Source organism: Perna viridis, chromosome 6, assembly GCF_037379345.1.
Source record: "Perna viridis isolate PV_CMFRI_1.1 ecotype Kerala chromosome 6, ASM3737934v1, whole genome shotgun sequence".
NCBI lineage: Eukaryota > Metazoa > Mollusca > Bivalvia > Mytilida > Mytilidae > Perna > Perna viridis.
Window position 1 is genome coordinate 15395790 of NC_142450.1, and position 23219 is coordinate 15419008.

General features: G+C 31.7%; 1 protein-coding gene across 1 annotated transcript in view; it reads left to right on the forward strand.

The window, feature by feature from the left end:
• LOC148613816 (activating signal cointegrator 1 complex subunit 3-like) overlaps positions 1-23219 on the forward strand; it is a 204081-nt gene that overhangs the window by 91635 nt on the left and 89227 nt on the right. The window contains exons 32-35 of the mRNA XM_088587463.1: positions 2715-2852; positions 15150-15270; positions 16176-16308; positions 16795-16920. Of these exons, the coding sequence (XP_088443589.1) occupies positions 2715-2852; positions 15150-15270; positions 16176-16308; positions 16795-16920 (518 nt within the window). The remainder of the gene's footprint in view (positions 1-2714; positions 2853-15149; positions 15271-16175; positions 16309-16794; positions 16921-23219) is intronic.

Consider the following 23219-nt stretch of genomic DNA (forward strand, 5'->3'; position numbering starts at 1 on the left):
TAGTGAGTTAAAAATATTACACATGACTTGCTACTGGTAAACACAAATTTTATACAGATCAGTGGTCTTATTAGTTCTTAATGTTTTCCATTTACAAATACAAAATGACTTTGACTGGTGTTCCACGGGGCATGTACCAATCATGGAACATGAATGCATTCCTGTTAACCCTCCCACATTTTGGGGGAGACCCCCACAAATTCAATGAATTAAGAATTTCTCACATAGAATTGTAAGATTTGTATGAGATTTTTGGTTAAAATTACTGCTTTTTCTGTGATAAATACTAAACAAATGTTGTTTTTTTTACATTAAAAACTTGCTTTTATATAAAAATATTCCCTATGAGGCAGTGTCAGTGCACATGAACTGTTTCAATAGTTTACAGGTATGAAGGAATTCCTCATTCAACTTAAACAAACCCCATACTTGATAGCCTCAGCTAATAAGATCGGGTCCTTCAGCATGTTCAGTTGGTGTACCTTCAGGAGGAAAAAGTTTTTGGAAATGTTCAGACCTGAGAGTAGGCCAGAATAACATTACAATTAATTGACTGCTTAGGTAGGATATGCTCTCGAGTTCTTTCATCAGGTACACTGAAATCCATCTGAACCAACGAACAGCCTTCAGACAGAATCTACATAAGGGTTTGCCATCTTTAAGTACTTCTCCATCTGAGAATCTGGCAAATGTATATAAGGTGTGGCAAATGAAGGAAAAATTGAGATTTTATTGCATTAACCAATTTATTATACCTGATAACCACCAGAAATAACTATTGTTATTAAAATTTGCCTTTTCTAAGACATTGATAGGTCACATTTAGTTGAAATGCACTACTGAAAAATGATGGGAAATTCCCACATTTTTCCCTATATAAGCAGTAAGAACATATCGACATAACAAATGCTTCAGGATAAACTTAAATAGCTTTTTGATTGTTTTCTAGATGTACTGAATATATTTTAGGCAAAAATGACTAAATTGGAAAAATGATGAGCCACCCATTGCCTGATTTTTACACAGAGTGGTAATGAAAACCTCCAATCACCTCAACAGACCAAAAACATGCTTACCCATACTGTTACCATGTAATACTTTGCTTGCTAATTTGCTCTGCTAAGCAGGATGTTTAATTTTTCGCAAGGCAAGCACACTACTAATTCAGTGTCCCCAAAACTCTTTCAAGTATGATTTTATTATAATTTAATTAAGGTCTGAGTATGGCAAAAGACTTAAAGCTTTGCTGTTGTCAGTTTTCCCTTGTGCAACAGATTGCTCATACTCCAACTGAATTTGATTACAGTTTTTATAAAAATCAGGCAGGAGAGTACTGTAAATGTATCAATTTCTTAGTGATGTACTAATTTTTGGTATGTTTACAGTAGAAAGAAATACACAAAATATAATACCCACAAAATTAACTGTACATAAAGCTGATTATTTTTGAAACCATGAAAATTGATAATACCCATGAATATGTTTACTTGATGGAATTGATAAAAATTTGCCACCATTTTCAGTTATATTCATCACATTTTTATTTTAAACGACTGACAAGGAGGTAGTCATATATTGGTGTGGCACTGTCATCATCCTTATCCTTGTCGTTTTCATCCATAAATACTTGGTTTTCCTTTGATAATTCGATTGTTAGTTGGTTGATTTTTATGAATTTTTTTATAATAAGTCCAAAACCACAAAAGAAAGGTTGGTATTGATTCCATTGTTGGAGAATTTTGGGCCAAAAAGGGGCCTAAAATAAGCATTTCTTAGAATTTTCAAAACTATATAACTCCAGTAAAAGCAAAGGAACGTCTATGATATTGTTTCACAATATTCTAAACCATAATGGTCAAATTTTTATCCTATCTCAAATGTCTAATTGTAATCAAAATTCATTGCTGTATCAAATTTTAATGGTGTATCCAAACTTGCCCCAAATGATCAGGGTTCGACCTCTGTGGTTGTATCAAGATGCACCCTGCAAAGTATTTTATTTTATTCGGAAACAATTACATATCACATAGCCAGTCTTAATTTTACTTCCCATAGTTGCACTTAAGATGAAATGTATGAACTATACATGAAATTAGCTCTTAGCAAGAGTTATTGGTCTTGATTTGGTTGATTAAAGAAGGAAATAGAAATATGTTTTTCCTCAAAGTATAGCTTTATGTGCAGAAATGACACTACTTATGGAAATAGGCATTAGGCTTAAGGAGGTAGACCTAGGGTAAAGGACATAACTCTTTAAATCAGTGATATGTTTGTATTATATTCAATTTTACCCAAGTCTGTCAAGCTTTCATTTGACACAGAATGAAATAAGTCCACGTTACTTTGGTGCCTACACAAGATTGATTTAAATTGCTGAATGCAAACATTGGAATGATTTGTAAGAATTGTGTCCTTTATCCTAGGTCTACCGTCTTAAATGGGAAGAAAAAGTATCATTAGTTCCATACGGTTTCTGCACTTTGGATTACCTCTGATTGGCAGTGTTTGAATTTGATATTAATTGATATGTATTTTGTTTTTTGGACCCCTTACGGTGCTTCAGATGGAATGTTATTGTTTTCTTTCATCATGCAGATATAAAGGGAAATGACATTGTATATATCTATGGAGGGTAGTTTCAGTCATCATATTTTATTGGAAAAGGAGTTATTCTTATACTTTTACTATGTTTGACCTTGATCTCTTTATTTTAGATGGAGAACATCATCACTGGGGTGAAAGACACTAATTTGAAGTTGACCTTGGCCTTTGGCATTGGACTTCATCATGCAGGTTTAGTTGAAAGAGACAGAAAAGTTGTTGAGGAACTCTTTTGCAACTCCAAAATACAGGTAAAATTATGGTGTATGTCTGCTTTTATTAAAGATAAAATTACTGCCTATGTCAACTTAACATACAGGTAAACATACTGTCTATGTCAGCTTTGAATACATGTAAAATTACTGTCTATGTCAAATTTGAATACAGGTGAAAATACTGACTATGTCAGCTTTGAATACAGGTAAAATTACTACCTATGTCAACTTAACATACAGGTAGAATTACTGGGTATGTCAGCTTTTACAACATGTAAAATTACTGTCTATGTCAGCTGTGAATACAGGTGAAATTACTGATTTTGTCAGCTTTGAAAACAGATGAAATTACTGACTATGCCAACTTTAAATACCGGTAAAATGGCTGTCTGTCAGCTTTAAATACAGACAAAATTACTGACTTCACCAGCTTTGAATACATGTAAAATTGATATCTACATCTGGTTAAAAAAGGGTTGAGTTTACATTTTTTTTTAAGTTTAAAAAAAAAAATACAGGTGAAATTATTGTTTATATTCTTTTCCTTGAATTTAAAATTCAGTCACATTTTCATAAATTTTCATTTCAGTCATTTTCTACATTTGAATGATTGATGAATGTCTGGTAACCTAAATCTTCCTTGTCACTCTCTGTAAATCATTTTATAAGTAGAGTGAGTTAGAATAATTAATTATTCCTCCACTCAATGGGCTGTGTAGGTTGCAAATTAAAATCACCAATTGTCTGTTAGTCTGTCCATGCAGATTTCTTTGTATTTATCTTGAATCTGTATCAGTGGATTTATTTCAAACTTGGACTTTATTTTCATGACACATATGTTGTAAGTGATTTTGGTTACGTAAAAAATGTCTGTTATTAACTTCCTGTTTGGGACTTACCATAAAAATGAGTGTAACGTCATGTTTTAAATAGATTGACCGTCTTGTGAATGACCTGTGACTAATTGCAAAATAAATTTAAAAAAATATTTAGAAATATACAAGTTTTTGCTTTCTTCACTTTTAGTATGAATTTTCTTAGATATTTTCTCTGACATCAAAACTTTTAAACACAACAAACTTGAGACTGCTAAGATGTAGTACCTGACTTTAAGCTAAAATTTCAGAATTCATCTTTTCATAAAGGAACTTCCTATACATGTACATGTATATTAAGTTTGTGTGGACTATTATTGATTGGATACAATTATAATTAAGTGCAAAAGAGGTCAAGATAATGATTAGGTTGTATTTCAACAACACATCTGCTGTTTAATTCTCTTTGGAGTAAATGCTTCTATATATTACAAGTCATCAAAATTTAATTAAGTTTATGCTACAGTTGACAAAAATTACATAACAAAATATTTTGTTACTTTACTCTTTTAGAATCCTCCACATGTTGCACGCCATTTATTTTTAAATGTTGTATTAGATGTCACAGTGAAACCTGACAACCAAATTTAAAGAAATCCAACCTTTCTAAACAAGACACTTCTAATAGTCCATTTATCTCAGTTGATGGAGGTAGCCCTAGGTTAAGGGACATAACCCTTGAAATCAGTGATATGTTTGTATCATATTCAATTTCACCAAAGCCTGTCAAGCTTTCATTTGAAACAGAATGAAATCAATCCAAGTTACTTTGATTCTTGTATGAGATTGTTGTAAAATGCTGAATACAAACGTCCTAATAATTTGTAAGAGTTGTGTCCCCTACCCTAGGTCTATCTCCTTAAATATATTTTTAACCTTGATTAACTAAAGACCTGTCTTAACTGAACAAAATTTGAAAGTGGAAAGAGTTTTGGTTTAGACAGGTTTCACTGTTGCAATGGAATATTACATAAGTAGAAAGATGAATTGAAGTTAGTCTATTGTCCCACAGAAAGGAAGGAGCTTATTGAATTAAGCATCTCTCCACTTAAATGGACATATTGAAAGGAATACAAATTTGAAATAAAGCATTTTGTCTATGATTTAACCAAGATTCTTTTTTTCAGAACATTCACTTATTGTAGGCCATTTAAAACATTTTTTTTTGGTTATAATACTTGCACAATTCTTTTCTTCAAATCAGTGAATAAACCCTTTCATGTCATACATGCTGCAGAGTAGTTATTATTTTGATCAGAATGAGAGTGGGCATGTGCAGTTTTACCCAGCTTGACATCAGGAAAGAATGCAGCAAGTATTGTGACATTGGTAATTTCTTGAGAAAAAGCATGTGCCCACTCAATGTCTTCCATAAAATTTCAGCCCTGATCATTTGTACTGAAATGGTCTTATGGTAAGAAATGACATATTCAATTCTGTGCTTATTAAGTAGCACTCCAGTTAAGGATCATGCAAAATGTGTTTCATGGGTAAAGAGCCTACATATTTTTATTTTTGATATTTTGTTTGAAATGTCAAAGTAAACAGAAATTAACATGTGGTTTTTCATATAATCCGTGCTCTTAGGGGATAAAAATTGTATTGAATGCACTGTAGATTTCAAAATTAAGGGAGATAACTCTGTAAGTGATGCTCAAATACAATAGAATCTATTGAAATTTCAATGTTGATTATCTCCTAAGAGCAGACAGATTTGAATGAATAATTACACATTTCATAGTATAGACCCATAAAACAACTTAAATTACAAAAATAAAAATATGTAGCCTTTTTTAGGGTGCATCTCATTTTTCAGATTTTGCATGATTCTCACAAAGACTGCTACTTAATGACTTCTACAAGATAAGCTATTTGAACATTAGGTTATTTTGCTCCAAGCCTTAAGTCGTTACTTTCATGATCAGCATTATGAATTTGTTTATCAATGTGGTGCTACCATCTCCACCATGGGAAAGTTTTTATCTGTTGTTATAATCCAGATTTGTTGCTATATGAGCAACTCTGCAATTGTTTTTAGGAAAACACTGACGATGCTTACCCTACCAGTGCACCAGGTCTATATTCCTAGCTTTTAATTGAGTCATGGGCTCATTATTCTTTTCAGTTTCTGTGTTTATTCTTATAATTAATATTGCAATCACTTTGTCCCTCAGTCCGTACGTCATTCTGTCTGTTACACTCTTTGTAACAGATTTCTCAGCTTATATAAGAGGGAATGCATGATGACAAGTATTGTGTCTCCCCCTTTTCAGGTTCCTAGCTCTTCTACTTCTTGTTTACCGATTGACTAAGTAGTTTTTCAAGTGGTACATAATGGAAATTTTAGTAACAGATTTCTCAGCTTCTTTTTGAGGGAATGGTTAGATATTCAATGAATTGCTTTTTTATGATGAAATTGTAATGTGTCACCCCTTTTTTCAGGTTCTTCACTCATCTACTTCCTGTTTACCGATCGACTTTGTAGTTTTTTAGGTCATGCATAATGGAAATTTTCATAACAGATTTCTCAGCTCCCATTGGAGATGATGCTTAGATATTTGGTGTATTGAATTTGGATGTTAATTTTTGTACTGTCTTTCCCTTTCCAGGGTTTGACTGAAAGGGTTGAGTGGTGATATTCTTGGCATGACGTAGCATGCAACATCTTGTTGTTATCTTGATTTAGAATCTCTGGTCCTGAATTATGTATTAGTGTTAACTCATGATTCCTAAAATAATTTTTACATAAGTTATGACCCTTAGATTTAAAAAATTTCAGTGAATTTACAGTTTTCCGCACTTTTTTTGTTATGCTTTCACCAATTGATTTTATATTTTGTATGGAGTCTTACTATGAGAAGTTACAGATTAAGTTCGACTTTGGTTATAGTTGGTTGATTTTAAGGAAGTTATGGCCCTTGGACTAAGAAAATTTCAGTGAATTTAAAGTTTTCCTCACTTTTTTTTTTGTGGGGGACATTGGAATGCTGTTCTTTTATTTTCTTATACCTTGCCACACCAAGTTATAAGGTGTTATGTGGTACTCTCCAAAAGTTGTGTGTCCATCTGTCTGTCCCTCGATGAATTTAAGATGATCATATCTGAATGGATTAATTAGTTTTTTTGAAACTTTGCACAGTTGTTCAGTACTATAAAAATACAGGTTAAGTTGAATTTTCAGCAAAATCCAAATTGTGGTTTTGGAGAAAGGCCATTTTGAACATTTTGCCATCCCCCTTTTTCATTATAATGTGCAGGGCATCACTTTTTATTCCATTAATGCCCTAGTTTTTCTTTGTGGTGGGGTATCATGAATAGTTTTTATTTGTCTATTGAATGTCAAGAATTTTCAACCCCCATTTCCTTTTCTTTTGTTCATGATTTGGGTATTTTTCACATTTTTTCGATTGAGTATGATGGAAATTTTTCGTTGGCCTTATGCCACCTAAGAAAGGCCTTTATAAATCATCATGATTATTTTGAGTACTCTGTCTTTTGGTTAACTGAATTGATTTGGCGGATGAAATGATGAATACGCTGATAGAAAAAATTGGATTAATGAAACTTTATTAGTTTCACTACTTCTACTACTAACTCTTTCTTGAAATGGTCACTTCATGGAAAAAATGCCAGACAGCAATTTGTATGCTTTTTATCTGTTGAAAAGCTTTGACCAAACCAAACGCAAGAATCAAGTGATAAATTGATTTTATCCAAATTTTCATTCCCAAAAATGTTCTGAAGTGCTGGCTGTTTTTCATTTAATTTTGAGTAATTAGATCATATCATGCATGAAATTCTAGTGCTCTTTGTCACGGTTGAGTTAACATTGTTGATCAAGAATAATTGGAAACATGAAATATGGACAGTTTGGAGCTTGTGACAATTCTTTTTCTAATTTAAGTGAAACCGGTTTAAACTGAAACCCTGAAAAATCAGAAAACCTGTTTGAACCAGACACTTTTTAAAGTCTTTGTATCATTTTATGAATTTAACAAAATTCCAAGTCTAAAGCAGGTTCGGTAACTTCGCTTGATGCATGTTTCACTGTGAATGTATTGTGTCTCTGTTAATGTTTTGAGTTTAGGAGGTAACGGAATTAGTATTTTAAGATAAAGGTGCTATTGATGGATTTGGTAGTTTCAAATTGAGTTTCCTGGCCTTATTAATATTAGCTAATATTAGTGGTCTGTTTAAAAATGCCTAAATAAATTCTGCTAAATTTGAATTCTAAGCAAAACTGTATGTATTGTTTTGTTTCACTTTCAGTTTACATTTATGTTGCTGGAGTATATAGGGGCAACTATTTTGCTGTATTTCGCTGTACCTGTATATAATGATGTTTTTGGGCCAGCTGCTGCCTGTCCTGTGGTGTTAGGGTTTCCTCTTTGTTCATTGAAGACCCATGGGTGGGCTTGAGCTGACATTTTTCATCATGATGGGGTTGTTGTTTCTTTGACATATTCACCATATCCATTCTTGTTATACAAGCCAGTAAACAGAAATTTGTACCTGTACTTTAATGGTAGTCACGTGTGAATCTGCTAAGTTGGTGTTCAACATGCAGGGGTACCACTACCCATGTATTAATTTAAACTGTTGTTTCACAACTTGGTTACAGTCCCTGTATGGGATAAACTTCCCACTTGCCCCATACCCCATTGCCCCATCCCCCATTCCCCGTTGCCCCATACCCCATTGCAAATTGTCAAAATTTGCATCATATGTTTGGTTGTGACATATTGATTTCAGTTCAATTTCTTAAAAATGACACATTTCTGCATATTATAAGGATGTGAACAGTAAATAATTTCAATAATGGTCTAAAATTCTTGTATAAAATATTAAAAACGGCAATATTATTATCCTTTTCAAGGTTGCGACAAATGATATGCTTCTGCCAGTTGAAAACTAAGGGAATCCTGTGTATTTTTTTTTTAAAATGGTCTTGTTATTATGGCTCAATGTGTTTAATTTGTCAATATTAAAATCATATGAGTGTATCCTACACAAAAATATTTCAGTATGAATTTTCAAAAATGATTTACGTTTAGAAATCATATGAGCGTGAACATTTTCAATCAACAACCAATGTACTTCCGTTTAATATGTTAAAAAATGTCAATGAATAATGAATTGCGACACCTGTAATAATTAAAAATTACTCTAAAACCATCTTGTTTAAAAATTATTTTAGTTGCTGTCATAGAATTATGATATGTGTGTTGCTTGAGGAAAAAGGCAGAACAATTTTGATTGATCAATCAAAATTATTCCCTCGCCCCTTTCCAATTGCCCTATTCATTTACCCAATTCCAAATGCCCCATTCCCCATTGCCCCATTCCCCATTGTCCCATATCCCATAAAATGGGAAGATCCCCTACAGGTACTGTATTATTTGGATTGATAGTGTACGTAACAAAATTTTAACAAACATCCTTCTTTTTTTCCACTTGAATATGTTATAATCCAATATAAACAAATTGTTAAGTGTAAGTTTTTGTAAGAATCAGGCAAAATGAGAAATATCAGAAATATGCATATCAAAGCCCCACCAGTCAATATAATTTCTCTCAAGGATGCTTTCTTTATTTGAAAAGACCATTTTTTTTGGTCTCAGCATCACAGGATTTGCTCAGAAATTCTGCAATAAAATGTAAGGAAAATTAGGTTATTTTTGACATTTCAATGAATTTGTATATCAGTTAATATAAATGTTATAGAAAATCTTGTCTTATTTTTTTTATTCTAATGGTCCAAATAGTCAAATTAAACTTTCAATACACAAACCATATTTTGTCCACTGCCTGATTCCTTCAGAGACTAACACTTGATGATCTTTTGAGTGACCGTTTGGAAAATAATTGTCCTCAACCTTTAACATTCCCTTTTTATTTTACAATTCTTTACATATCGATCTGTTCAAGATCTTTTCTCTTCTTGGACTGTATTATGGGTTTGTCTATATTTCATATTTCGGGATTTATATTTTTAGCTATTGCAATCACTTGGGGTCCGTCGTCATCGTTGTCGTTGTTAACAATTTTTCAAAATTCTCTACTGTGAAACTACTTGACTAATTGGAACCAAACTTGGTATGAATGTTCCTTGGGGTATCCTGCATAGAACTGATGTGGGAATTTTTGATGTGTTGAAAAACATGGCCACCGTTACCAATAGAACATACGGGTCAGACAATAGTTTTTTGCATATATCTCCAAAACAGTTAAGTTAAGCTCAATTGTGACTGAGTTAAAGTGTTCAGCATGTTGAGATTTATCTGTGGTCAAATTTTCATTTTAATCTGTTCAGCCATGTTGGAGTTATTCTCCTTTTTTCGACGTTTTTTCACTATTTTTAATTTTATTTCTTTCAAAAATTGTCTCCTCTGACACTACTTGACCAATTGGAACAAAACTTAGTATGAATGTTCCTTGGGGTATCATGCATAGAACTGATGTGGGGATTTGTTGAAAACATGGCCGCTGTTACTAAAAATAGAAGATAGGGGTCAGACAGTAGTTTTTCGCATATATCTCCAAAACCGTTAGGTTTAGCAAAATTCTTTCAATAGCTGAAATGATCCTATTTTTAGGACTACAAAAGTCTTCAGGCATAAAATTTGTCAGATGCCTTCTTATAAGAGTTATTGCCCTTGACAGGAGAAAATGATGTGTTTTTTTTTTTTTTTTTTTTTGACAATTTTCAGCGAATGTCTTGAAAACTGATTGATTTTGACTGTTATTTACTGAAATGATCCTTATGATAAGTCATATCAAAACTTTCTTGAGTCAAAATTGTTGGACAACTTCTTGTTTAATTTATTGCCCTTGAAAGGCAAAATTCAACCAGGTGAGTGATTCAGGCTCCTGGGAGCCTCTTGTTATAGTTTTCATCCAATATCTTGAAAACTATAATAGATAGAAAGAAACATTCAATTGCTGAAATGATCCTTAAAATGGTCCTACTGAAGTCTTGTTGAGTCAAAATTGTTGGACAACTCCTTAATAAATTTACTGCTCTTGAAACACAAACTTTAACCAGGTGAGCGATTCAGGCTCCTGGGAGCCTTTAGTTTTGTTTAAGCATTAGTTTCTAAAGGGACAAAATGAACACACAGTTCTAATTTGCATAAAATTTGCAAAATTTTTTTATTCTAATTTGAATGATACTAATTGGTGCACTTCGTAGTTAAGGTCAGAATATATATTTTTGTCCCCCAAGGCGCGTTGCGAGGGGACATTGAAATGCCGGCGTCTTTCTTTCTGCCCACATTTTCTGCACTTTTTTTTTGTAATGCTTTTACCAAAGAAGTTTGTTTTTGGTATATGACCTTATTATGAAGAGTTATAGATGAAGTTTTACTTTGGTTACGGTTGATTGGTTTTTACGGAAGTTAAGGCCCTTGTACTTAGAAAATTTCAGTGAATTTAAAGTTTTCTGCCCTTTTTTTTCACAGGGGATATTGGAACGCTGTTCATTTATTTGGAATTTATTTTGGCATTTTTAAATGGACTACTAATATGTGCCAAAATCAGCACCCATGAAAATGGGCCACTATTGATACCCTTTCGGATAATATGACTAATGCCTTCACCACCTGCAATTAAATTAACACTGTTTTTTAGGAAATTAAATTATATGTATTTCTGCATGTTTTTCATCAATTATTCATGGTTTATAAGTCTATAATTTCAGTATTATAACCAACTCAAATACCACTTGTTATCAATTACCAGTTCTAGTCACAATCTATGGGCTTATTAGGTTAAATCGACTATGTGACTTTTCAAAGGGTATTTTGTGTCATTGATTCAAAAATGGTATTTCATTTATGTTCTGTTTTGGCGTCAGTACTCTCTAAGAATAATCAAGAGAACCAAGATTCTAGCACAAATCAAAAGAATGTAATCCAGGGAACCACGACATAATGAACAAATCAGTTTTTATGGTACAAATAAAATGAATATAGATATTGTTAGAGAACTTCAAAGGGAGATAATCCAACTTCAGTTGTTAACTTGCTATTACCTTAAAAGTGCAATTCCTCCTGAACTGCTTAAGAAAGATTTTGATAAAATTATTAAGATTTGTGGATTTGCATGAAGGAATATATGTTGTCAAAGGACCATAAATGGAGATTTGAAGGTACTCTATTTGCATTGGGTGGTTTTACACAATGTTTTATAAAAAATATAAAAAAAATTTAAGTTATTTTCCACTATTTCTTTAAGGTTACACTCCTAAAATCTAAACAAGGATATCTTCAGCCAAATCCTGTTTCATATAGAATAGCTGTATCATTGTAACAGATTGTAACTTATTTTTAGTGAAAAAAAAAAGACGTACAAAATTGCAAATTTATATCCTGCATTAATATTTTTTAGCTCACCTGGCAGGAGGCATGTGAGCTATTGCCATCACTTGGCGTCCGTTGTCGTCATCCTTTGTCATCTGTCGAGGTCATTAACAATTTTTCAAAACTCTTTTCCTCTGGCACTACTTGACTATATATCTCCAAAACCTTTAGGTTTAGCTAAATTCTGATATTGGACCAATTTGAATCACACCAGGTATTAATTAGAATCTGATAGAAAAAGATGTCTGCCATTACTAAAAATATAATATAAAAGTCAGACAGTATTTTTTAGTATTTATCTCCAAAATCGTTAGGTTTAGCCAAATTCTTTCAATTGCTGAAATGACCCTTATTATAAGGTCTTCAAAAGACTGAGGGATCAAAGTTGTCAGGCGATTCCTTGTAAGAGTTACTGCCCTTGAAATATGAAAAATGATGTTTTTTTTTGTTTTTTTTTTTTTTACAGTTTTCAGCCAATATCTTGAAAACTATAATAGATAGAAAGAAACTTTCAGTCACTGAAATGATCCTTATCATGAGTCCCACCAAAGTCTACTTGAGTCAAAATTGTTGGACAACTCCTTGTTAAATTTATTGCCCTTGAAAGACAAACTTTAACCAGGTGAGCAATTCATGCTCCTGGGAGCATAACAATCTAAAAACAAAAGAAGGATATAAAAAGAAAAAAAGAGAAAGCCAAATTCTGTTTTCGTATAAAGTAATCTACATTAATCTCCAAAAAATGATTTCTTTAGTTATACTTCCTTTAGGCACAAGAAAATAAAATAAGCCTTCAATTGGTTTCAAATTTGCTTTCAAGCTAATAATGTGTGAAATTTCTAACTTCTTTTATGAAAAAAAATAGCACTTGCATACACTAATTCAGGCATTCAGTATTTACAAGGTATTTCTTCAGTAAATTATTTCACTGTCACAAAATATTGGTAGTACCCAGGTTTCAGATTATTATACTCCCAGTCAACAAGTAAGTGGTCTATTGGAATCACTTTGTCGGTCATTCCGTCCGTCTGTCAAAATTTCATCCTACTTTTTTCAGCCCTTCCAATTTGATGGATTGATTACAAATTTGGTCTGTTACTTTACTTTACACATGGTTTAAGCTATTTAAGGTGTAGTCAAATATCAACTTCCTATACAAGTGGGATTATCAACTTCAAGTTCACATAACAGTGAGTTGTTTCTTGTAGAGAAATATAGATAGTGTCCATTGGAAAACTACATATTTTGACAGTATTTGTCCATCCTGACTTTTTATGGTTGACGAACAAGGCACACTGGTTGATACTGTCACACTTTCATAAAGGCTTTTATTGTATAAAGACAGACAGACATGTATTGGTAACACTTTGCAGTTGATGTCCTCTGTAGTTTTTTGTTGTCTGAACTATAACTTGAGAATAATTGTATAGATCTCATTGCAATTGTACCCAAAGGTGTCTTACCTGATCACAAAAAAAAGGCCGGGATCTGTTTTGGGGTTTGTGATTTGAACTGTTTAGAAATTACGGTAATGTACTTTAATTCGTGGATACCAATTTTCTTGGATTAGGGAAGAAACACAAGTTTGTAGATTTTTGAATTTGTGGGTTTGAGGTTTTCAGTGTATAATCTATGAAAATCTCCTTTTCTTTGGGAACCAAAATTCGTGGTTTAGCCTACCCGTGAAATCCATGAAAATTGGTACCCCACGAACAATAGTACTTTCACAGTAGTTGCCAAATTAAGGAGCTTGAAACAAGCACTATCCTGATGTCTTGACAGTAGAAAGTAACCGGAGTAAAAGTGCATGGATCTTTTTTTTTCATATTGTACTCAAAAGTGCCACAACCTTAAAGGAACACTTAGCTTGATTGTGAAGGTTGTCTTTTCAATCATTTAGGAATTAGGAGCAAAAAGTGGCCTTTTCGATTCAGAAATTTTTTTTATCCTGTGTCATATTTATGATTTATCACAATTCTATTTTAAATCAGTTTCAAACTTGTCTCTACTTATTAGGGTTCAACCTTTGGGGTCAAATCAGTGACACCACGAAACATATTTTTAATTCAAATTTAGTTCGAAGGATTCTGCTCAGCCGAATTTAAACCCATTTTGTATATACTTTTAAAGTACACATATTCACTGGTATCAATTTTCATGGTTTAGGGGAAAAGCACAAGTTAGTGGATTATTAAATGTGAGGTTTTGAAAACTAATCCTTTTCATTGGGAATCAAATTTCTTGGTTTACCTAACCCACGAAATCCCGAAAATTGGTACCCAACAAACAATAGTACTTTCACAGTATTTGAGTTAAAATTTCCTTGAGTAATGACCCTATTTAAAGGACTACAGAAGTTTTGATGCCATGTTATGGTATTGCCATTGTGTTTGTTGTGAATTTGCTTGTGGGTTCTATCATCATCTGTTATCATTTTGATTAATTTTTGGGATTATGACCTTACCTGTTCAGGATCAAGGAGTAATAATTTTGTCATAAGCAAGCTTTTAAAAACTTAAGTATATATGAGTGGAGCTCTTTGAACTTAAGGTGTCCATACCACCAAAGAAAGGTTCTGATTGATGTAAGATGTTTTTTTTTATTAAACAAATTAGTGATGGACCGAAATAGGGGTCAGAAATAAGAAATTCTTTAGCTTCATTTAAAATGTTTATTTCTTATGTCTATATGAAAATTTTGAAGTTCTGCTTGTTTCATTTTTATTTCTAAAACTTATAATGCATTGAAAATTGAACGATTGTCATATGTTTTTTTGGTGTGTTAGAGACCAAATTGAAAAACTAATGAAAAACCTATGTTGAGGACTTAGAAAATAATTATATGAGAACATTACATGATCAATTATATTCCTTTGGACTTTGTAGATGAAAATAGTATGACTTTGGTAAGATTTTGAAATCATATATTTTAATGGGTTTTTTTTTCATACGCACAATAACACATACCAGTATTTCCATATTGGTTCTAGACATATGCTGCCATATGTTTTCAAACATGAAAACTCTGGATGACAAATTTTGTTCCTGTGCAATTTTTTCTGTGTTTTCTAATACAAGAACTTATTTTTTTCTTTGCAGTTGTTGGTAGCCACAAGTACCTTGGCCTGGGGTGTTAATTTCCCTGCCCATCTGGTTGTTGTTAAGGGAACTGAATATTATGATGGCAAGACTAGGAGATATGTAGATTTTCCCATAACAGGTAAATATCCATTTCACCAACCAAAGGGAGATAACTCAAATTCCCTTGATTTACTTTTGAAGCAAATTTCTTAAGTTGGCGTTTGTAGTTTAAACACTATTTTTAGTTCAAAAACCATGGGGCAGAGATGAAATAGCAAGTATCAGTCTACATAAGAATCATGCAAAATGTGATTCATGGTTGGGAAGCCTACATATCTTTATTTTTAGTTATTTTGTTTAAAATGTCGTAGTAAAGAGAAAGTAATGTGTGGTTTTTCATATAACCCTTGTTCATAGGAGATAAAAAAATATAAAGAAAGTACTGTAGAATTCACAATTAAGGGAGATAACTATGTAAATGACACTAATATACAATTAGAACTATTGAATTTTCCATGTTGATTATCTCCTAAGAGCAGACAGATTTGAATGAATAATTATACATTTCATCATATGGACCTTCAAAGCAACTTAATAACAAAAATAAAAATATGTTGCTTTTTTTGAGGTGTTTCACATTTTACAGAATTTGCATGATCCTTAAAAAGACTGTTACTTAACATCTGAGAAAAAAAAACTTACAGGAAATAAGGAGTAAATGAGCAACAATGACTCAATTTAAATGTAAGAAACTACCTTTCATGTTCTCAAGGATAGCCTTTAGTGTAGGAGGTTGTTTGTTCCCATCTAAGTCACACCTCAAATTTGGAAATTGGTAGATACTGCTTTGTCAGTTCGATGATGTAGGGAAAACATCCTTCACGTGTTGTTTGTCAGTCCATCTGATTGCTTGCTTGTTGCATATTTTTCAATTGTGTTATTGATGATGAGCAAAGTTGGCAACCATAGTTAAATTATCAAGGAAAGGTTTATTTTCTGTCTGTCTGTCTGTCATCTAATTGTGTTTTGTCTTGTATTTTACAGATGTATTACAGATGATGGGCAGAGCTGGTCGACCACAGTTTGATGATCAAGGAAAGGCTGTGATACTTGTACATGACATAAAGAAACATTTCTATAAGAAATTTCTGTATGAACCATTCCCTGTTGAATCAAAGTAAGAAATTCCTGATCAAGAAGAAAAAAAAATGCAAAAACTCCTTTACATCCTGTCGTTGCCTTATAATTTACTCTCTATCAACTTCTGCTCATTTACTCCATGTCAGTTTCTTCTCATTCACTTTTTGTCAACTCCTTATTTACAAGTTTTCATCTCCCTCCTCAATTACCCTATGTCAGGTCTTTCTCAATTACTCTTTGTCAACATCCTCATTTTGTCACATGTCAACTCCTCTTTATTTACTCTCTGTGTTACTCCTCTGAAACATAGACCTCCTAGAAATTTTACAACTGAAGGTGAAGGCTAGTGACTGAAATTGAAAACAAACATGTGCAAACAACTGAAAAAAAAACAACATCTCTTTGAATTGAAAAAAAAACATAGTTGTGATGTGAATTTTACAAAACATTACCAAATGTTGAGTTTTAGGGGAATTAAAAAAAAACTGTATACACATGTAGAAGAATTGACATACCTTTTCAGTCTGTTAGAGGTATTAGCAGACCATCTCAATGCTGAGATCGTTGCTGGGACAATCACATCCAAACAAGATGCTATGGACTACATCACATGGACTTATTTCTTCAGAAGACTTGTCATGAACCCAAGGTAAGTGGACCTCAGACCCATGATGTTAATTGCCTTTTGTTCCCCCATACAGGCCTTTGATGCTAGGTCCTTTTGGCCACAGTTAACCCTTGAATTGTCCAAAATTTGTACTGGCAAAAAATATGTCTTTTCTGTTTAGTGTTTCTTGCATATATATGTGGAAATCAAGGACTTTGGACCTTCTATATTAATATTTATATGCAATATCTATAAAATATGTTTGTTTTTCAGACTTCATGGTTCTATTTTCAGACATTTTGTTTCACATTTATAGGAAAATATGTATATTACACAATTTGTCATCTTTTATAGTTAGTATGACCTAACTTATGCTCATAAACATTTCTGTATGAAATTAGCAATACTGTGAAAGTACTGTAATTTATGGATACCAATTTTCGTGGATTTGGGAAGAAAACAAAAGTTTGTGGAATCTTGAGTTCATGGTTTTGAGGTTTTCAGTATACACATCAATATTCATTGGGAGTCATGTCGTGCTTTGGCCTACCCATGAAAGCCATGAAAATTGGTACCCCACGAAGAATAGTAAATTCGCAGTACAAGGATTTATGGATGTAGCCATTTTACTGCTATATTTCCCTCAGTACTGGTACAGGATTTTTTCTTGTTGCAAAATACAGCTTCTACACCAGGATCAAAATACCTTTAGATTTCTAGTTTTATGGGCTATATCAGTGCTAGAATCGACCATCTTCACAGCAAGTTTTTAGTTGTTTTTACCACAGAAAATATTCAACAAGTCTGTAACTCACACTTTTCATTATACTGAACCTTTTTCAAGACATGCTATAAGAAAAAATGTTTTTATTCTTATTTCTCCCTCTCCTTCAGCTCCATTTGGGAAGGGAAGAAAGCAAACTTTTCTCTCTGAAACTATTTATACTTCAATAAGTAGCTAAATGTTTTGAAATAAATTATATTTCAAAATATTGAAATACTTACGGCAGATACAATAAATCAAATATTTGAATTTGCAGTCTACTGCTGTCCATTGCTCCAATTGGACAGTAAGCCAGTCTGTCAAGTTGGAGAGTTACTTCCCTTTGCCCCAAATTAAAAAAAAAAAATTATATGAAAAAGGTTTATAATGTTAGAGTATAGGAATTTAATCCATCCTGCTTCAAATTTCCTGGGATACCTGGTGAAAACTTCAAACTATTACAATTTAAAAAAACTTAGGGAAACTTAGAAATTGTTTGGAAATGAAAGTAATAGACATTACACAATATGTTTTGATTTTTTTTACAATTTCATGGCTAAATATTTCATTAGATCTCTTCAGTAAGACCTGTAAGTTATACCAGAGACTTTATGTACATGTACAAATTGTTAATAAAGGGGAATAACTCTGTCAGTCTTATACTTCTATTCAGAATGATATTGGGGAATGGTATACCTGGGAATAATTTTGCAGTTGAGTATAAATAAAGAAAATGTCAAAAATGTGATTTATATAATTATTCTATGTGTAAAGAACTAAATTTTCATATTTTTCAATTGGCTTTACTTTTTTTTTATATTGAAAGCCAATTGAAATTTATGAACAAAAATTTCATTTTCATTTCCACTTCTGTTTTATTTGGAAAACTAATTTAGAGCAGTCAATGCCTTATAAATTGAATATAATTTTTGTTCCCCTTTGCTTTAGGTATCAGTAATTTTGTATACATCATGTGTGATTAAGTTTTCTTTTCATATTGCATTTTGAATGAAACAATTTTTTTTTGTTTTTTGGTATCATTTCTTAGTTAATCTAAAATTCCACCAGAAAACAAATATAATTTGTTCATTTGATACAGAATTAATTTTATAGTTCTTCAAACTCAGAAGTATCGCTATGACATGAAGAAGACACCACACCATCAATCAGCTGATTGAGTTCTCCATTGTAGAGATTAATTTTAGGATGAAATTGATGCCTTAAGGGAATCGATTACAAAGTGATGATTAAGTTGACATTGTCGGATGAGAGGGATATATTGAAATCACTGCATGCAATTCTATTTTTAGTTCCTATATTATGTAATAGATACTGTTAAGTTGGCATATTGGATAACAATGCTAAAAATGGAAGTGGAAATTCTTGGAAATCTGCCTTGACATCTTTTTTTTCTAGAGGGAGATATTGTTTTTGAAGCCTTTCTCTGTCTGTTGCAAAACATTTATGCTCTTTATGCTACCCATGCTATTGATTGTGTAAACTGTTTAAAAATAAAGCCGAACACAATTATTCAGTCCAATGCTAAAATATTAAATTTGTCTTTTTTTTTCAGAAGTTCAATTTTTAAAATATCAGTAGCTTGAAAATAGTTGGTATATGGCTTATCAGTGCAGATGCACTAAGTAAATGTCACATATACCCCCATTAATAAAAAGAGGATTATATGGTGACAGGGTTACAAATCATTGAATCGATTTCAAGAGGGAAATGTCAGGCTGTGATTAATCCATCTTACACAATGACCTATTTGTACTCATGACCAAAGTTATTCTGTTTTTTTTTTTAGGAACAGGGTGTAACTGTAATGGTCTCCGATACAGTGAAACCTGTGAAAACCAAACCCTCGTTTAGATATTTAAATTGGTTTGGTTAACACAGTTGTTCCATTTACAAAGGTTCAAAATACACTTGATGTAAACGATTAAGACTTTACTGGGTATGACGTTAACATTTTATAAAACTTGTACTATCTGGCAAGTTGATGAAAATTCTACTTGCCCAAATTGAAATAATAAATGAATGTTAGAAAATTAATAAAATTTGGTTGTCCTTCGGGCGAGCACAATTTAAATTCTGCTTCATCCAATGGTAGTTTCACTTGTCCTGGATAGTACGACAACCTTTAACATCATGCCCTGCTTTAAAAATATCTGGTTTTCAACAGATTTTTTTCTAATTAATAAGGGTTTTGTTTAGCCAGGTTTCTCGTTTATGAAATTGATGAGACTTAGTATTTTTCACATCCGCTGATGGCAAGACTGAATTTGCTTATCATGACATATGACATACCTTGTTTAGTCCTCGTGTTATTTCAAACTTTATCAAGTGAGTTTTTATTATTGGGTAAAAAATTAAACTTATTTTTCTTCATACAGATAAGTTTATATAACAAAAACAATTAGTTTGTGCATCAAATATAATTTTTCTTCGTCCTTTGTTTTACAAGTTTCATGCAAAATGTGATGCATGGTTGGAAAGTTTACATATTTTTATTTTTGATATTTTGTTTAAAATTGTTTAAGTAAACAGAAAATAACATTAAGGTTTTCACATAATCCTTGTACATAAGAGATATAAATTATATAGAATGTATTGTAGAATTCAAAACTAAGGGAGAAAACTCTGTAAAAAACACTAAAATATAATAGAGTCTATTGGATTTTCAATGTGAATTATTACCAAAAAGCAGATGAATTGGAATGAATAATTATACATTTCTTAGTATAGACCTAATAAAGGAACTTAGTAACAAAAATAAAAATATGTAGCCTTTTTTGGGATGTATCACATATTACAGATTTTACATGATTCTTACAAAGACTGCTACTTAAGCACACCTGAATTTGCTATAAAAAAAAAAGTACAAAAACAACCTCCAGCAGATGTTCTGATTTCCAAATCCTCTTAATGGAACTGAAATTGAGAGAAACCAGGTGATATTTCAAATTCTTTGGTGGAAGGATTCTGAATTAGGTAACAGATCTAGAAATTTATCAATATTATTCGTACAAGTGGCATTGAAGCTTCCGAAGGTTTTGTACATAACATTGCTTTTGGCTAAAGGAGCCTGTGGTGAAATTGTACTGTTTTTCTTATATGTTTCCAGAGTAAAATCCGTGTGTAAACATAGAATTATAGTGTTGATAACAAACTTTGATTAATGAAGAGACATTTTAACATATTTACCTTTTGGATTTCAGTTGAAATATTCCATTATTGTGTAAATTTGAAAATCTGCCCTAAGTAAACAGAACCTAATACAGAACAAACTTGAGGGCATCTGCTGACAAAGTAAATGGACAAACACCAACTTCTGTAAGCTTTATGTTAAAGTTTGAAGTCTTTATTTAGAATAAAATCATTAACTGATTTTGTGGTTTGATTACAAACAAATGTGTATTTAACGTGATACATTATAATGAGCTGAGGATAATTTGAATATTTTAATTTTTGTGTACGTCTTTTTTTCTCTTGAATATATAATGAGGTATGGAATTTTGATAATTTAAAATTGCATTTTTATACCTTCTACTTTGTTATAGAGGTATGGCAGTATATAGTGATCTGTCATTTCATTTGTTTTTTATTTTTTGTCACAGTTTTGGATGCAACTACTTTGATATTTAAAAGGATTTGATTCAGCGTTATATAGGTGTACCCTATCTTAATTATCAATTTCAGACTTACACTAATTGTCATCTTCTGTGCCGTCATCTATAGACGCTTGGTTTTCGTTGGATAATTTGATCAATTATTTTCAAAATTTCAATAATAGGTGGATTTAATCAAAATTTTACAAGGTTTCAAACCAAATAAGGAAGATCTATACAAAAATTGATTTTAAAGTTATGCCCCCCTCTGACAAAAAATGAACCCATTCGATTGTTGCTATGTCACTTGTTAGGAGTTACACTACTATAACTAGTAAAAGTTTTTATAAGAATTAGGCAAAATGAGAAAAGTCAAAAACATACATGCCAAAAAAAACGCTGATCTAACAATATAATTTAACTGAAGGATGCTTTCTTTATTAGAAAAGACCATTATTTGATCTCTGCATCACTGGATTTGCTCAGAGTTTTTTTTCTCAATAGAATGTTAGAGAAATGAGGTTTTTTGCAGAGTTATCTGTCCCTTGAAATGTTCATTTTCAGTGCATTTCATTGAAATTGTAAATCAGTTTACCAGAATGATATAGAAAATCTTGTTTTTTTTTCCTTGATTCTGATGGTGGAATTAGTCAAATTACTGTAAACATTTTCATACCATGTTTCATCCACTGCCTGATTCTTACAGAGGCTGACATTTAAATACAGATTGGAATTTAACTTAATCAAAACTCTTAAATAAATTTGAAATTTCATTTGCTTTCACCTGCCATTTCTTAATAGCAAAGATATCTATAACAAATAGCTAGTCTGTCAAGTCACAATGGGTCTTTTCACACTTCTTGACCAGTAGAAAATTGTTAATCACAAAATTCTCATTTTCATTATGGAATTAAGTCACTAAGAATTACTGTTATTTGTTGGACCAATGATGTAGAACTTGGAACCCAGTTGACTCCTATGTTCATGGCTGTCATGAATTTTATGGCCGTAAAAGACAATATTTTCTCATTTCATAATGATTTCATGCTTTAAGTAGCCGTCTTTGTAAGAATCATACAAAATCTGAAAAATGTGATACACCGCAAAAAAGGCTTCACATTTTTATTTTTGTTACTAAGTTCCTTTATTAGGTTTTTATGATGAATTGTATAATTTTTCATTCCAATCCGTCTGCTTTTTGGTAAAAATTCACATTGAAAATCCAATAGACTCTATTATATCTTAGTGTTATTTACAGAGTTTTCTCCCTTAGTTTTGAATTGTACAATACAGTCTATATAATTTATATCTCTTATGTACATGGATTATGTGAAAACCTTTGTGGTATTTTCTGTTTACTTAAACAATTTTAAACAAAATATCAAAAATAAAAAATATGTAAACTTTCCAACCATGCATCACATTTTGCATGAAACTTGTAAAACAAAGGACGAAGAAAAATTATATTTGATGCACAAACTAATTGTTTTTGTTATACAAACTTATCTGTATGAAGAAAAATAAGTTAAATTTTTTACCCAACAATAAAAGCTACATATTTTTATTTTTGTAATTAAGTTGTTTTGTGGGTCTGTTTTATGAAATGTGTAATTAGTCATTCAAATCTGCCTGCTCTTAGGAGATAATCAACATCAAAAATCCAATAGATTCTATTGTATTTGAGTGGCATTTACAGAGTTATCTCCCTTAATTTTGAATTCTACAGTGCATTCTATACAATTTTTATCTCCTATGAGCACAGGTTATACGAAAAACCAATTGTTAATTTCTGTTTACTAAAGCATTTTAAACAAAATATCAAAAATAAAAATATGTAGGCTTTCCAGCCATGTATCACATTTTGCATGATTCTTAGCTGGAGTGCTACTTTATAGTTGACATCAAATTTGAATATAGGAAAATAATACAATAATTGTTTTTTTTTTCTCTGTCATTTGTAGAATTCA